Source organism: Melitaea cinxia, chromosome 21 (assembly GCF_905220565.1).
Source record: "Melitaea cinxia chromosome 21, ilMelCinx1.1, whole genome shotgun sequence".
Taxonomy (NCBI): domain Eukaryota; kingdom Metazoa; phylum Arthropoda; class Insecta; order Lepidoptera; family Nymphalidae; genus Melitaea; species Melitaea cinxia.
Window position 1 is genome coordinate 14000965 of NC_059414.1, and position 17054 is coordinate 14018018.

Sequence of the window (17054 nt, forward strand, 5' to 3'; positions counted from 1 at the left end):
ATGGAGTAAACTCATGTATGTTGCCCATAGTCACCACGCTGGGTAGGCGGGATGGTGACCGCAGGGCTGCCTTTGTCGCACCGAATACGCTCCAAACCAGTTCAAAACATTAAATTTTTTTTTTTTTTTTTAATTTAAGTAAAGAAGCTTTACTTAGAATTAGTTTTCGATTTTATTCTTTTTAGTAATAATCAAACTATTGTTCAAATTTGTTAGTTCATAATAATAGACTGAAATAGTCTGAAACTATTTGTATACCTATACACTATGTGTTATACGGTCTGCCTAATGGTAAGCGACTAATTAACCTATGGACGCCTGCAACATCAGAAGCAACACAAATAAGTTGCATAGGGTGCATCTAAGAAATTCTGCGTACCTATCTTACTAAACACAGGGACAACACTACTTGGGAGCAATATTGTTTTGCTGCGATCTTTTGTAAGGTTGAGGTACTTCTTCAGTGCTAGCTTCAGATTTTGACCTAAATATTTCATACTCTACCCGATCTAAAAAAAAATTATTCCCAGTACCAATATCCTTATTATTAGGTTTTTAAAAAAGACGATATAAGTAATAATAAGTGCTGTGTGGCTACGGCACTAAAGAATTTAGCCACCCCATCTCTTCCCGTGGGTGTCGTAAGAGGCGACTAAGGGATGACAAGGTTCCACAACCACCTTGGAACTTAAGAAACCGACCGATGGCGGGATAACCATCCAACTGCTGGCTTTGAAATACACAGGCCGAAGACGGGCAGCAGCGTCTTTGGTGCGACAAAGCCAATACTGCGGTCACCAACCCGCCTGCCCAGCGTGGTGACTATGGGCAAAACACCTGAGTTTACGCCATTTTTGGCACGAACTTGTGGAGGCCTGTGTCCAGCAGTGGACTGTATGGGCTGTAATGATGAAGTAATAATAAATATACAAACATGCATACAGAATAAAACTAAAACACTACTTGCTTGTTTTAGTAAGTACCTACCTACTTAATTAAAAAACTTTTAGAATAAAATTACCTATGTTCGAAAGGTATTAACATACTACCTATTAGATGATTAAAAGACAGTTCTAATAAGAGTAATAAGCCTCCTCGATTATAATTTTATTATTTATTAAGAATATAATCAATATATTTAAACTTATTCAAAGTTGACTTGTTTGACCTTGGTAACTCTTACATCATATTAAGCAATTTTTTTATTTCGACGCATGTTCATGTGTTACATTTTTATTTTTACTAAAATACATTCTAAAACAAAATCATATCGAATACATATTGAATAATAATCATAATAAAAAGTTTTTGAATAATAAACGCTGTTAAATATAACACATTTAAAATTTAAATGCATGTATTTTCCAAATATTTTCAAATTGTTTCACCGGCCGGCTAGATTTGACTTATTTGACATTGACAAGTGAAATGACTTGACCGATTGACTCCATCTTTCATTACGACGAGCGCGTGCGTCGTGTGTGATCAGTGGTTAGAAACTTGTTGTTAGTTTATTTGTTTTGTTATTAAAAAAAAATCATTTCAAAATGAAGGGTGACAAAAATGTTGATATCCAAGCCCTTAAGGATATGGCTAACAAGCTAAGGATCGACAGCATCGTTGCAACAAATGCTTCGAAGTCCGGGTGAGCTATAACCTCAATTCTTATTTACCGCTCCATCGAAGGTCTAATGAAGGTTACTAAGTACCAATACTTATTGGAATCTTATTTTTATATTCTTATAGGGCCTTATGATTATTTTTACATTTAAAGCATATTGTTCTTACTTTCGAATAATAATTCAAACTGCACCGGATGCACGTGTGGCCCTTGTATCGAAGTCGTATAGGGTCATATTTAGCAATTCATTAGTATAATTTGAAAAGTATGTATAGAAAATGTCGAATTGGAATATTTTTTAAAAATAAATAACTACCTATCTAATTAGTATTTTTTGTTTTATAAAGTCAATTATACAGCATAGCCTATTTTAATTATAAATAGCATAAATATATAATTTGCATTGCATAACATTTATCTTTTAAATCATACCAGTATCAATTGATTAACTTTTTTACTAATTTACATTCATCCCGTCAAGGACTAGTTTAATAATGTAAATATCTATCTATAAGATGTCAATATCAATAGCAAGAATTTTTTTTTTTATTTGTGTAGCTGAAAAGGCCTTAGGATATAAGGTTCATGATTTAAGAATAGATTCACAAGGATGAATGCCAAAAATTGTATGATGTAGGATTGTCAGTCTTCTTATTTATGAGAGTTAATTGACTATTTTAGTATTGTTCAGCTGAAACTTGTTGTGGATAGAAATATTAAGTTTGGATAGTTTTGTAAAGGAATGAACAGAGGTGGGACAATTGCAAAGGAGACAAAAAGTTTTCTACTTACAATTTATAATAATCTCTAATACATTTCAATAAAATCAAAAATGACAAAAAGAAAAAAAAAACATGTTTGCCAATATTTGTACCATGTGTGGAAAAAATAAATACTGGCCAATAACTAATTTATATTCTCTCCTAGTCACCCCACGTCATGTGCGTCGATGGCCGAGATCATGTCAGTACTGTTCTTTCACACAATGAGGTATAAGATCTCGGCTCCCCGTGATCCCTCCTCCGATAGATTTATACTTTCCAAGGTAAGAAATTGTTATGTACCATTATTTTGATGTATATAATTTTATTTAATACCTTTTAACTGTTATATGGTAAAAAAAAAAAAATTTCTTATAAAAACATAAACGAAGAAAAAATTACTTTATATTAAATATGAAATAAAAATTGTCACTTCACAAATTATAACTCAAAATACAAAATTGTTACTTGTCATTGAGAAAATAAATTAGAAAAATTGAATTGGATTTTGAAAAGTGAATTGGATTTGAAAAATGGAGATTTTTTTTTTATTATTTTTTTATTTTTTTGTTGTAATACCTATTTATTCAACTTCTAATTTGTCTCAACAATATTTTCAATAAATATTTTCATCAAAGATGTCAAGTTTTTTTTACACAATGTTTTAACAGCAATTGAGGAAATAATGTTGTACTAACATAATTGTGTTTGCTCGCAAACGAAAAAAAAAACCGACTTCAATTACGTCGACGAGTAATACAGCGTAGATCGACGAAAAAATAGTCAAGTAACTACGCGTTATCAAAGATTACTCAAAAAGTAGTTATCAGATTTCGATAAAATTTATATGTGACAATATGATAAACATCAGCTTTCGATTAACTTAAAAATTATCAAAATCGGTATACCCAGTAAAAAGTTATTGCAGATTTTCAAGAGTTTCCCTCGATTTCTCTAGAATCCCCTCATCAGATCCTGGTTTCCTTATCATGGTACCAAACTAGGGATATCCCCTTTCCAACAAAAAAAGAATTATCGAAATCGGTATATCCAGTAGAAAGTTATGCGGTATAATACAACGTAGGTTGACGAAAAAAGCGTCAAGTAAAAACGCATTATTAGATATAACTCGAAAAGTAGTTGTTAGTTCTCAAATAAATTTAAATGGGACCAATTGACCACATAAATGGACCACACACCACCTTTCTATTAAAACAAAATTTGTCGAAATCGGTCTACCCGGTCAAAAGTTCTGATGTAACATACATAAAAAAAAAAAAGAAAAAAAAAACAGTCGAATTGAGAACCTCCTCCTTTTTTTTGGAAGTCGGTTAAAAAGAAACAAATGTTTATAATTTTTTTTTTTTTATCTCCCATTATACTTCAATCTGTCGCCACAGGGACATTGATCATAGGGTAAATTGGAATTGTTAAACTTTCTATCCATTTAGAAACTTTTTGTCCTTGATGATTTATTTACCTACTAATTTCAAACAATTTGATGTTCAATTTAATATTACATTTCTTATCATCAAAAGTATTTTCAAATCTAATCTTACATAACTGTGACTGATAGTAAAAATTTCGGCGAAAAACGTAAATTAATGAATAACACAATGTGTTGTAATATTTTTATTTATAATACTAATTACTATCAGAAATTATTATTAGAAATTACTATCAGTATGGGTCCAATTCAAGATCAGTTGGTCCAGTTGGACTCGGCTTCATTACCACAGTGTATTTTGTTTCCTAATATCCAGAGAAGGTTCACCCCCCACCCTCGACCTTCCCATTTTATAATGGACAAAAAATATTTAATAAACAAGTATTTGTATGTACAATGAAAGGTTAGGTTCATCGCCAGTCCTCGGATCAGATGCTAGTACATAAAAATTCCATTAACTTATTTTCTAATGGTTGATTATCTTGGACAAATACAGTATTGTAAAATGAATGAATTCCCCAGGGACATGCAGCACCAATCCTATACGCAGCATGGGCAGAAGCTGGACTTTTCCCCGTCGAAGATTTAAAGAATCTCCGTAAAATCGATTCTGACTTAGAAGGTCATCCCACACCGAGGCTGAACTTCATTGATGTGGGCACTGGCTCCCTCGGACAAGGGTTGGCCGTAGCCGCCGGTATGGCTTATGTGGGGAAGTACTTCGACCAGACACCATACAGGTAAAGTTATAAATCTATACTATTCTTAATATATACAAATTGCATGTTACGTTTTATATTTTCTATTATATATACTGTTACCAGATCATGAATATTAAAATGCCTTCTTTTTTTTTATTACGTAATCAGTCAGCGATGTTATTGACAATACCTTGTTAAAAATAATTTAAGAAAAAAATTGTCGGAATTATAATAGCTATATGGTTTTGAAAAAAAAAAACATGACATTCTTTTTTCGTCATATATTTGATTATTTATTCAAAGATGTTTAAAAAAAATTGAATGTGTGATTATTTAAGAAGTATCTTATGAGAAGTTATTGAATAATTATATCGGAATGTTGACTTTTGTTTCCAATATTACTTACAAGATTAATCCATTTAAAAATATATATAACAAATAAAGCTATATTAATTTTTATTTATACATTTTCATTTGTTTATCTGTTGTAATATAATATGTACTTATATATATTACCTAAATCAATATTATGAAGTGGAAAAATTTGTTTCTAATCTCTAAACTAATTTTGACTAGCCCGTTTGCGCAGTTTGTAGTGACCCTGCTTTCTGTTCCGCGACTTGCGGGTTCGATTCTCACCTGAGTATGGGTGTAATATTTGTATTTATGTATATATTATTTCTATGTATATTCATCAAAAAAATAAATAAATAAATAAAGCCATAGCAGTCAACTGTTACCTATAAGAAGCATTAAGTTTATAAAACAGAATGGAACAGACGACGATTTATTAAACGGTTTTATTTAGCTCACCCCGTTTGTTTTATTTTTTATTTATTATTTATTCTTGGGTCAAATTTAGTAATTCAAATTTCACCCTCTTCCTGTCAACCGATTAATCTGAAATTTTGTATACACTTTGGATTTTGGTGACAATACAATTATGTTTATTCATTATCATTATAAATTCAAGATGGCCGCCGTTACAAAATGGCGGATAATTTATGTTTTATTAATCCCATCAATATGGGTATCAAATGAAAGGGCTCAACAAGCAGAATACAATATACTATAAAAAATTGAAATCCAAGATGGCGCCCGCCACAAAATGGCGGATAACGTAGGTTTTATCAATCCCATCAATATGGGTATCAAATGAAAGGGCTCAACAAGCAGAATACAATATACTATAAAAAATTGAAATACAAGATGGCGGCCGCTACAAAATGGCGGCTAACGTAGGTTTTATCGATCCCATCAATATGGGTATTAAATGAAAGTGCTCAACCAGTATAATCAATGTACTATATAAAATTAAAATCCAAGATGGCGGCCTCTACAAAATGGCGGATAACTTAGGTTTTATCAATCCCATCAACATGGGTATCAAATGAAAGGTCTCAACAAGTAGAATACAATTTACTATGCAAAATTGAAATCTAAGCTGGCCGCCGCTACCAAATGTCTGATAACAATTTTTTATCAATCCCACCAATATGGGCATCAAATAAAAGGGCTTGACAAGAAGAATACAGTGCACTATACAACCTCAATATTTAAGATGGGCCTTGCAATAATGAAGCACTAAATGAATTAAACAGAATGCGAAATAAAAACTAAAAACTAGAAAATAAAAATAGGTAAAAACACTTTTTAAGTTAAACGGTTTTATGTTAAACATACATTGCAATGTTTAAGATAAATGTACTAAAAACCAAAAAATAATAAAATAGATACAGTCGTGGGAATTATAAACATCATAGACTAGACTAAAATAAAACCGTGGGGCACGTCAATTGTCTACAAGTTGAAACATCTCTTTTATTTACATGGAGTGTATAACTATTGGAATTTCCATGAGCAAGAAAATAGTAAGTAATTTCCTCACCGTCTGCGGGCCAACTGCCTATTTTAACGACGAATTAAACGATTCTTCTATCGCACATTAAGTCGATAATTTGTAGACAATTGACGTGCCCCACGGTTTTATTTTAGTCTAGTCTATGCATATGTTTATAATTCCCACGACTGTATCTATTTTATTATTTTTTGGTTTTTAGTACATTTATCTTAAACATTGCAATGTATGTTTAACATAAAACCGTTTAACTTAAAAAGTTTTTTTACCTATTTTTATTTATTATTATTTAGTACATCTATATATGTATAGTATAAATTAAAAAATACCAAGTGTATTTCAGAGTATACTGTTTGGTGGGCGACGGTGAGGCAGCGGAGGGCAGTATATGGGAGGCTTTACACTTCGCAAGCCATTACAAACTGGATAACTTAGTTGTTATCTTTGATGTTAACCGACTTGGACAGTCCGAGCCTACTTCCCTGCAGCACCAGGTAAGATCCGATGTGACTTTTCTAATTAAATTGTAATCAATGCCTACTAGATTGATTTTTGTATATGACATACTGTAAATTCATTTATATATTAGCATTCAGCCTGTAATATCCCACTGCTGGGTATAGACCACTTTCTCCATGTAGAAGAATGTTTGGAGCTTAATCCACCACGCTGCTCCACTTCGGGTTGGCGGATATGTTTCCTACTATGAGTAACGATCGCTATCAGGTACTAATGATAACCGGGATCGACACGGCTTAACGTGCTCTCCGAGGCACGGTGGGGAGACCCGCAAGGATAGAAATCCAAACTAGAAAAAAATATTTGTACAAATACACATATCAATCCCGACCAGGAATCAAACTCGTAAACCATCAGTGCTTCAGGCGACTTCTCGCACCACTACACCAGAGCGGTTGTTACACAATATAATATAATAGTTTACATAATAAAGAAAACATAAAATGAACTTACTATTAGGACCTGTTTGACCAGTTGTGGATAACACTATCTGACGGATGACAGTCTCCCACAGTAAAAAGTTCATTCCTTATTCGTTTTACCATCGAATTCTACCATATTTATGAGATATTTTATTTGCAAATATTAATCTTAAAATTGCAGTATTGAGGAGAAACAACCTACTGACCTATTTTACCTTCCGCTGTCAAAGTCTATTCGTATCGTCATCCGTCAAATAGCATTATGAACTGGTGAAACAGGCCCTCATTAAAGTAATAAATGTCTGTATTGATTAGTTAATCGCTCGTTCGATATATCGGTCGCTGTTTGTACATTTAAATTATGTGAGAAAAAATATTATTGGGACCTTTATCAACGCAAATAGCCCCCAAAACAATGATTTCAGAATTTTTGTCTGTTTGTCTGTGTGTTTGTGCACTCTTATCTCAGAAACGACATATCCAATTCACATGCGGTTTTTAATAATATATCGTGGCAAGCCTACCTTAATATTTAGTGTTTGTTTCATGTCAATCGGTTCATAAAAACAAAAGTTATGCCAATTAAAAGAATCACGTTGAACATATAAAGTCACTGTTCCACGCGGACAAAGTCGCGAGTGCAGCTAGTTAATTTTTTTTTTTTTTTTTATATAATCAGTGTTGTAATACAATGTAATTCAAATGGTGGTACTTGTATGTTGTGTTTTATCACATCTATTATAGTCTCAAGAATAACGAGTCTTTGGCTATGCGTGTTTAGTTACCGTATAAAAATACCCTTGGATTAAATGACATTTTGAAATAAAACCTCTTTACAAACGCTTGCGTGACTTGGATTATTTGTAAGTTAATTTGAATCATACTAATGACAACTGGAATTTAAAGTGTGACAAAGGAACCTCCTTACTGAGACTCTTATTTATTCAACCACCTGCGAAATTGTTCATTTTGGAATCAGAATTAGGAGATATTTAAAAATTATTGGTTATCGTGCAATACTGAACGATCAATTTAATAAAAAAAAAAGACTAGTGTGAGAACTTCATCTAACTTATATCTCACTCTCAACTTCCGTTCACCTCGCCCGATCACACTTTTCGTAATGCTCTTGTCACGCATTCGCCAGGTTACTCCCCAAGTCATCGTGCGTTAAGAATTTTTACTTTTTTTTATGTCACTAGGTCGGTAAACAAGCGTACGGCTCACCTGATGGTAAGCGATTACCGTAGCATCGCAAGCGCGTTGCCGACCCAATCCCCAATCCCCCCAGGAGCTGTGGTCACCTTACTCACCAACAGGAACACAATACTGCTTGAAAACAGTATTATTTAGCTGTGATCTTCTGGTCGAGGTACTACCCCAGTCGGGCTGCTCCATATTTTGAGCAGGAAATTCCTGCTGTGTACCTCAGTTAAAACTTATCTTTACTTCAAAAATGATCGAAATATGTATAAAATATTAAACGCGGCAACCTCTTAGATACAGTGATTAGATAACAGCTGACATTCACCTCTCGACTTTTACCCAACTCACCTTATCGCTAGTCTGTTATTTCATAATATATTGTTTTTCAGTTATTTATCTCGCCGAATTTTTAACCGACTCCAAATAAAGGAGGAGGTTACAATTCGATTTTTTTTTTTTTTTTAATTTAGTTGTGGTAACTTAAAACTTTTTACTGGCTGGATCGGATTCGATAAAAAAAATTTAATCGAAAGGTGGTGCGTGTCATGTGATCTTAAGATCTAACAAGTACCTTTCGAGATAAATCTAATAATGCGTATTTACTATACTTTTTTTCGTGAACCTGCTCTTTATTACTTGTCGATGTATATTGAATTTGGTTTTTTTTTCATTTGTGAGCAAATACAAATCATGATTACAAATGAATAATAGAACAGTATCGAAATTGTCATGTTTTTTGTCAATAAAATCATGTTTTTTTTTTGTAATATAAATGTTATATTTGAATAAAAAAGATAGTTGAAAAGGGATCAAATCTTATCTGAACCATTTTAGTTACTCTTACAATATTGTATGTATTCTATCAATACGAGAATCTAGTTATGTAAAACTTGGTCAATAAAAGCATAAAAGAATGGTAAGTTACACACTTGAATACTTGTGTATGTTTACTGACTTAACGTATATTTTGTAGCAATACCGTTTTTATATAAAAAACTTTTTATTTTTTTAACTGAGGTAGGGCACAGCAGGAATTTCCTGCTCAAAATATGGAGCAGCCCGACGGGGGTAGTACCTCGACCTTACAGAAGATCACAGCAAAATAATACTGGTTTCAAGCAGTATTGTGTCTCTGTTGGTGAGTAAGGTGACCAGAGCTCCTGGGGGGATTGGGGATTGGGTCGGCAACGCGCTTGCGATGCTTCTGGTGTTGCAGGCGTCTATCAGCTACGGTAATCGCTTACCATCAGGTGAGCCGTACGCTTGTTTGCCGACCTAGTGACATTAAAAAAAAAAAAAAAAAAAATAAACTCGAAACTATGAACCAATTTTTATATTGATCTCAATATTTGTTATGGCGAATTAAATGTTTATTATTATACGGCTTTAGTGTGTATTTATCGGTAAGTTCTATAAAATACTAGTAGATGGCGGTTTGGCATATCTAAATTGCACAGATAACCGGTAGATGGCGCCGTATTTATATTTCTAGATTTTAGACAGCCCGTTTAAATATAGAATTTCATCATCATTACAGCCTATACAGTCCACTGCTGGACATAGGCCTCCACAAGTTTACGCCAAAAATAACGTGAACTCATGTGTTTTGCCCATAGTCACCACGCTGGGCAGGCGGTTGGTGACCGCAGTACTGGCTTTGTCGCACCGAAGACGCTGCTGCCCGTCTTCGGCCTTTGTATTTCAAAGCCAGCAGTTGGATGGTTATCCCGCCATCGGTCGGCTTCTTAATTTCCAAGGTGGTTGTGGAACCTTGTTATCCCTTAGTCGCCTCTTACGACACCCACGGGAAGATAGGGGGTGGCTAAATTCTTTAGTGCCGTAGCCACACAGCACAATAGATTATATATATAGAATTTACATATATTTTAATAAATTATAATTATTGAACCACAGTAACGCGTGGCTGGGTTAACTAGTGATATTATAAGCATTGTCACCTATTCAAGAAATATATTCAAGAAATATAGCCACGTGTATTAAATTAGAATGAATTAGTAGGTTTATTCCAATTAATATGACGTTAAACAATGATAAGTAAATATTTCTAATTTATTACTCAAAATAATCAGTATGTAGCAGTAGTAGAGTTTTATATTTGTTTCAAAGTTTGATGTTTATATGTGTTAATAAGAATATAAAAGATCAATCATAGCTGTAAGAAAAATTATTGGTACTAAAATTTATTCCCATTGAAATACCTTTTTCAAATGGAATTAAGCACACTATCAGTAGATTTCTTCTAAATTCTTATACTCCTATCTTAATTGTAATAATTATTCTAAAATTCTAGTTGCTAAATTAGTTATGACTACGAGTATTTAACTTACAAAATTCTAAAATTAATATAATAACTCCAAGATTTAAATTTATTGTTCCTCAGATGGATGTGTACGATGCGCGTTTAAAAGCTTTCGGTTTTCACTCACTGGTTGTCGATGGACATGACGTCAGCGAGCTTATCAAAGCTTTCGACGAAGCAACTACAGTTAGCGGCAAACCCACCGCTATAATAGCCAAGACTTACAAGGGCAAAGGGTTCCCTAACATTGAAGATAAGGAGAACTGGCACGGAAAGGCCCTGGGTGCGGAGGGAGAAAAGATCATTAAGGTAAGAAAAGAAATTATTATTGCAAGGTTGAATAATTTAGTTCTAAAAAAGATTTATTAATTGGTTTTGCTTCAGATTTAATTTGTTTAGGTATTATCGTCTTTACTACTACAGCTATGATGGGTTAAATTGAAATTTATTGACCTGCTTAAATTCCCTAAAGATACAGTCGAATAAATAACCTTGTTATTGATAGTGTGCTACAAACTGACTTGATATCCTAATTCCTTTGATTGTCTTTTACAATTCTGCAGGTGCAGATAAACTTTATTATTTTGAAGTGTGTTAAAATCTAACGTCAGTTGACCTCTGCCCCTCACCTCTAAACCACCTATACCTGCTGGTGAATTTTATTATTTTAATTGTGCTAAAAATCTGACTTCAAATGACCTCTTGCCAACCTCCCTCCTCCCAAAGCACTTGCAGTTTCAAATGAGGAATTCCAAGTTATCGCTGCCGGTGTGGGTCGCTTACAATCTGCTAACAATCTGACCTCGATTGACCTCTAGCCAATTCCGCGTCCGAAATATTTGTACAAAATTGACTAGCCCGTTGGCGCAGTTTGTAGTGACCCTGCTTTCTGCTCCGAGGGTTGTGGGTTCGATTCCCACCCCGAGTCTGGGTGTAATATAAATATTTATTTATATAGTTATATATGCATTATTTATAAGTATGTTTATCGAAAAAAAAAATATATGTAGCTATATACTAGTCAGCTGTTACCTATAACACAAGCATTAAGTTGCTTACTTTAGGAACAGACGACCGTGTGTGTATTGTCTTTAAAAAAAAATACACAAATCCTCCCCGAGCGGGGATCGACCCCGCAACTACACCAGAGCGGTAGCCCGCGTGACACGCACCTTTTTTTTTTATGTCACTAGGTCGGCAAACAAGCGTACGACTCACCTGATGGTAAGCGACTACCGCAGCCTATAGACACCTGCAACACCAGAAGCATCGCAAGCGCGTTGCCGACCCAATCCCCAATCCCCCCCAGGAGTTCTGGTCACCTTACTCACCAACAGGAACACAATACTGCTTGAAAACAGTATTATTTAGCTGTGATCTTCTGTAAGGTCGAGGTACTACCCCAGTCGGGCTGCTCCATATTTTGAGCAGGAAATTCCTGAACTGATTTCAAACTGAACAAATTTCTGAATTCCTGAACCTCAACTGATCTTCCTCCCCCCCCCCCCGCAGCACCTGCAGGCCCAGATGAAAGACCCGCGCGTGTCTCTGCCGGTGCGCGCGCCGGTGGCCGAGGCGCCGCGCGTGCACCTGCGTGACGTCACGCTGTCGTCCCCGCCCAGCTACGAGCCCGGCCAGAAGGTCGCCACGCGCCTGGCCTACGGGCACGCGATCAAGAAGCTCGCCGATACCAACATGAGGTGAGTGCTGAGGTTACCCAGTTTTTTTTTTTTTTTTTTCTACAGCTAGGTTGGCAAACAAGCGTACCTCAGCTGGTAAGCGATTACCGTAGCTTATAGACGTCTGGAGCCAGTACTGCGGCCACCAACCCGCCTGCCCAGCGTGGTGACTATGGGCAAAACACACGAGTTCACGTTGTTTTTGGCGTAAACTTGTGGAGGCCTATGTCCAGCAGTGGACTGTATAGGCTGTAATGATGATGATGATGATAGACGTCTGCAACACCAGTATAAAAGCGCATTACTGACCCTATTTGTATTGTATTGGGCTCGGTTTTCCGCATTTAGACGCGAAGGTGGTCCATTATGCGTGAAAAGAGGGCTGACTAGTTCAGGCAGCCCAGCTCCTTCCAGAAGCTCAGAAGCCTCCTGGGGCGTTCACAGGCTTCTCGGAGCGTCCTTATTTCCTTAAGGATTACTGACCCTATCCCCAATTCCCCCAGGAGCTCTGGTCACCTTACCAACAGGAACAAAACACTGCTTGAAAACAATATTATTTAGCTGTGATCTTATGTAAGGTCAAGGTACTACCCCAATCGGGCTACTCCGTATTTTGAGCAGGAAATTTCCTGCTGACCCTACCTCAGATGTCCATGATAATTAATAAACGCTTCACACTCAACTGCTCCCAGTAGGGTTTTCTCCGGTGTCGGAGTCCGGAAACACAATACACAAGCACAAACACCCAAGCCACGGCAAATATGTTGATATGGCCGATAAAAATGTCTGTCGTTCTTATGCCCATTACTCTGAAATATATTAATTGTTTTATGTAGAATGGTTGTTATTCATTTTCTTTATGTTATATTGAATTAAGAGCCATTTCACAATTTTACGCTCTGCAAGTTTAGGTAAATTTGGTCGCATCGCGCGAGTCGTACGAGCCGCGCGATCTTTGTGCTAGTACGTATAGTGTGACAACCAAAAGACCATCGTGATCATTTTCTGATGTATAATAAAAATTATAACTATGGTATAAAATGTTTTTTACATAATTAATTTGTTAAAAATTTCAAGTATGTTATATAACAACAGTCAATAAATTTAAAATAAAATTAAAAAAATCAATTTTATGAAACAATTTTTTTAAATTGATTTAGTTTTTTCAGTTTACGAATGAATCTAATATTTACGATATGAATAAAAAAGCATTTAATGACATCGACACCGACAAACATATTAATTAACAAATAACAAGACAAACAGATTGAAATGCCTATTTGTATTGATAGTGTGAGAAAAGAAAATTAAATTATACATTTGTTTACAGAAATTATCATTATATTATTTTACAGTCATTTTCGTAATATGTTTATTTTATTTATATTTTATTATGAAAGTATCAAATGCGTTTTATCCGCTATAACAACAGGCGCTTGGCGCGTGTGAGCGAAAGAGACGGCTGCGCAGAATTTGGCGTGGACCTTACCTCTAAGAGCGCTAGCGCTCGACTGATTTACCGGGCTTGATGCGTGGCAATATATACTATCTTTTTATTATTTAATATAAAATGTATTAAAAATAATTACATCTTTTAATTATTTTTTTTGTATTCCTTAATGATGTAAGTTTACTTTGATGAAGATAGTTCGTTAAAATTTCTTAGTTTTCTAAGAGAAATATCGCTTTTAAAATTGTACTTATTTGGAAAATATTCGTAACTTTAAATTTTTTTTATCGTTTAATAGAGATACAAATGGAATAAAAATCTATGATAGTGGACAACAAAATTATATTCCACATATTATGATATATTTTTTAAATGGTTTCAACGTAGAGGTTATTGAAAAGTAGGACTTCAAAGTATACATTGCGACCGTTTACCCAGGGAGGAGGCTGATGAAAAGGTTAATAATTTTATACACATAATATAAATCAAAATTCTGATCTGACTATGGACTACAACAAAGGTTGCTCTATTATATTTCAAGAATATAAATTACATTATTGCATCCAACACTGAGATTAACGACGTCAAAATATTACAATTTCGCGGATTGTTACCGATTTTTGTGAAATGGCTCTTAATAACAAATATCTAATTAAATTTATTTTTTCTCTCACAGAGTAATCGCTCTGGATGGTGACACCAAAAATTCTACATTCAGTGACAAGCTACGCAACGCTTATCCAGAAAGGTATTTAAACAAAAAAGTGCTTGAGTTGAACCCTGTTTTTAAAGAAAAAAGTAAATTATATATGTGTGTGTATGTGTTTATGTGTGTATGTATTTGTGTGTATAAATATGTATGTGTTGGTGTGTTATGTGTGTGTATATTATATTTACTATATAATTTTTTTTAAATTTGTTTTGATGCTGCATTTTAGTCGCCTTATATCTGTTATACTGTTATTATTTTGTTATTTCCTACCATAAGTATATTCCTGTTTTCCTGCTGTTTATTATTTGTTTTTAATATGTATATACATTTTTTTAATGTTATCACTGTCCGTGCTGCACTTCTTATTCTTATTGTCTTTATATACATGGTGCTCACTGAAAGTTAGTGTTGGGACAACGATGTCTCAACGATACTGAGTCCGATTGGTGACATCATATTTTTTTATTTTATGTATAGCTTTGAAATAATAGAATATTAAGATCAAATTTTGTTGTATTTTTACCGCATGTAAGCAGTGTTTATTGTTTGTTACCAATAAAATTTATTTTATTTCTATAAAACGAAGTCTAGTTTTATGTATTTTATTTGATAACGTTGGTTTTTAATCACAAGTACAATATGAGGCATCAACTTGTCTGTCTGAAGGAAGCTTGCCTTGTACAACTCTAGAAATAAAAGTTTAAATGATAGGCTGCTAAGTCCGCTGCGTTCAAAAATGTACAGATAATATGCCTTATAACTCAGAATGGCTTAAATATGCAAATATGCAATTGCATATAATCCGGTCATTATTTATGAAACACATAATACATATGTTTCTTAATCCGAATTTCACACTAACAGGTACGTGGAGTGCTTCATCGCAGAACAGACGCTGGTGGGCGTGGCGACGGGCGCGGCGTGCCGCCAGCGCGCCATCGTGTTCGCCTCCACCTTCGCCGCCTTCTTCACGCGCACCTTCGACCAGGTGACTAGTGACCCCCCCCCTGCATGAACCACTACTGCACCTAACTCACTAAAGGCACGCGGCGTGCCGCCAGCGCGCCATCGTGTTCGCCTCCACCTTCGCCGCCTTCTTCACGCGCACCTTCGACCAGGTGACTAGTGACCCCCCCCCTGCATGAACCACTACTGTACCTAACTAACTAAAGGCACGCGGCGTGCCGCCAGCGCGCCATCGTGTTCGCCTCCACCTTCGCCGCCTTCTTCACGCGCACCTTCGACCAGGTGACTAGTGACCCCCCCCCTGCATGAACCACTACTGTACCTAACTAACTAAAGCCACGCGGCGTGCCGCCAGCGCGCCATCGTGTTCGCCTCCACCTTCGCCGCCTTCTTCACGCGCACCTTCGACCAGGTGACTAGTGACCCCCCCCCTGCATGAACCACTACTGTACCTAACTAACTAAAGCCACGCGGCGTGCCGCCAGCGCGCCATCGTGTTCGCCTCCACCTTCGCCGCCTTCTTCACGCGCACCTTCGACCAGGTGACTAGTGACCCCCCCCCCTGCATGAACCACTACTGTACCTAACTAACTAAAGCCACGCGGCGTGCCGCCAGCGCGCCATCGTGTTCGCCTCCACCTTCGCCGCCTTCTTCACGCGCACCTTCGACCAGGTGACTAGTGACCCCCCCCCTGCATGAACCACTACTGCACCTAACTCACTAAAGGCACGCGGCGTGCCGCCAGCGCGCCATCGTGTTCGCCTCCACCTTCGCCGCCTTCTTCACGCGCACCTTCGACCAGGTGACTAGTGACCCCCCCCCCTGCATGAACCACTACTGCACCTAACTCACTAAAGGCACGCGGGGTGCCGCCAGCGCGCCATCGTGTTCGCCTTCTTCACGCGCACCTTCGACCAGGTTACTAGTGACCCCCCCTGCATGAACCACTACTGTACCTAACTAACTAAAGCCACGCGGCGTGCCGCCAGCGCGCCATCGTGTTCGCCTCCACCTTCGCCGCCTTCTTCACGCGCACCTTCGACCAGGTGACTAGTGACCCCCCCCCTGCATGAACCACTACTGCACCTAACTCACTAAAGGCACGCGGGGTGCCGCCAGCGCGCCATCGTGTTCGCCTTCTTCACGCGCACCTTCGACCAGGTTACTAGTGACCCCCCCTGCATGAACCACTACTGCACCTAACTAACTAAAGGCACGCGGCGTGCCGCCAGCGCGCCATCGTGTTCGCCTCCACCTTCGCCGCCTTCTTCACGCGCACCTTCGACCAGGTGACTAGTGACCCCCCCCCCCCTGCATGAACCACTACTGCACCTAACTCACTAAAGGCACGCGGCGTGCCGCCAGCGCGCCATCGTGTTCGCCTCCACCTT

General features: G+C 36.8%; 1 protein-coding gene across 1 annotated transcript in view; it reads left to right on the top strand.

The window, feature by feature from the left end:
* Positions 1 to 2548: 2548 nt before the first annotated feature.
* Positions 2549 to 17054, top strand: part of LOC123664092 (transketolase-like protein 2) — a 31767-nt gene continuing 17261 nt past the window's right edge. Inside the window, exons 1-7 of the mRNA XM_045598705.1 lie at positions 2549 to 2666; positions 4352 to 4569; positions 6732 to 6882; positions 10937 to 11164; positions 12368 to 12555; positions 14661 to 14732; positions 15561 to 15684. Of these exons, the coding sequence (XP_045454661.1) occupies positions 2571 to 2666; positions 4352 to 4569; positions 6732 to 6882; positions 10937 to 11164; positions 12368 to 12555; positions 14661 to 14732; positions 15561 to 15684 (1077 nt within the window). The 5' untranslated portion in view covers positions 2549 to 2570. The remainder of the gene's footprint in view (positions 2667 to 4351; positions 4570 to 6731; positions 6883 to 10936; positions 11165 to 12367; positions 12556 to 14660; positions 14733 to 15560; positions 15685 to 17054) is intronic.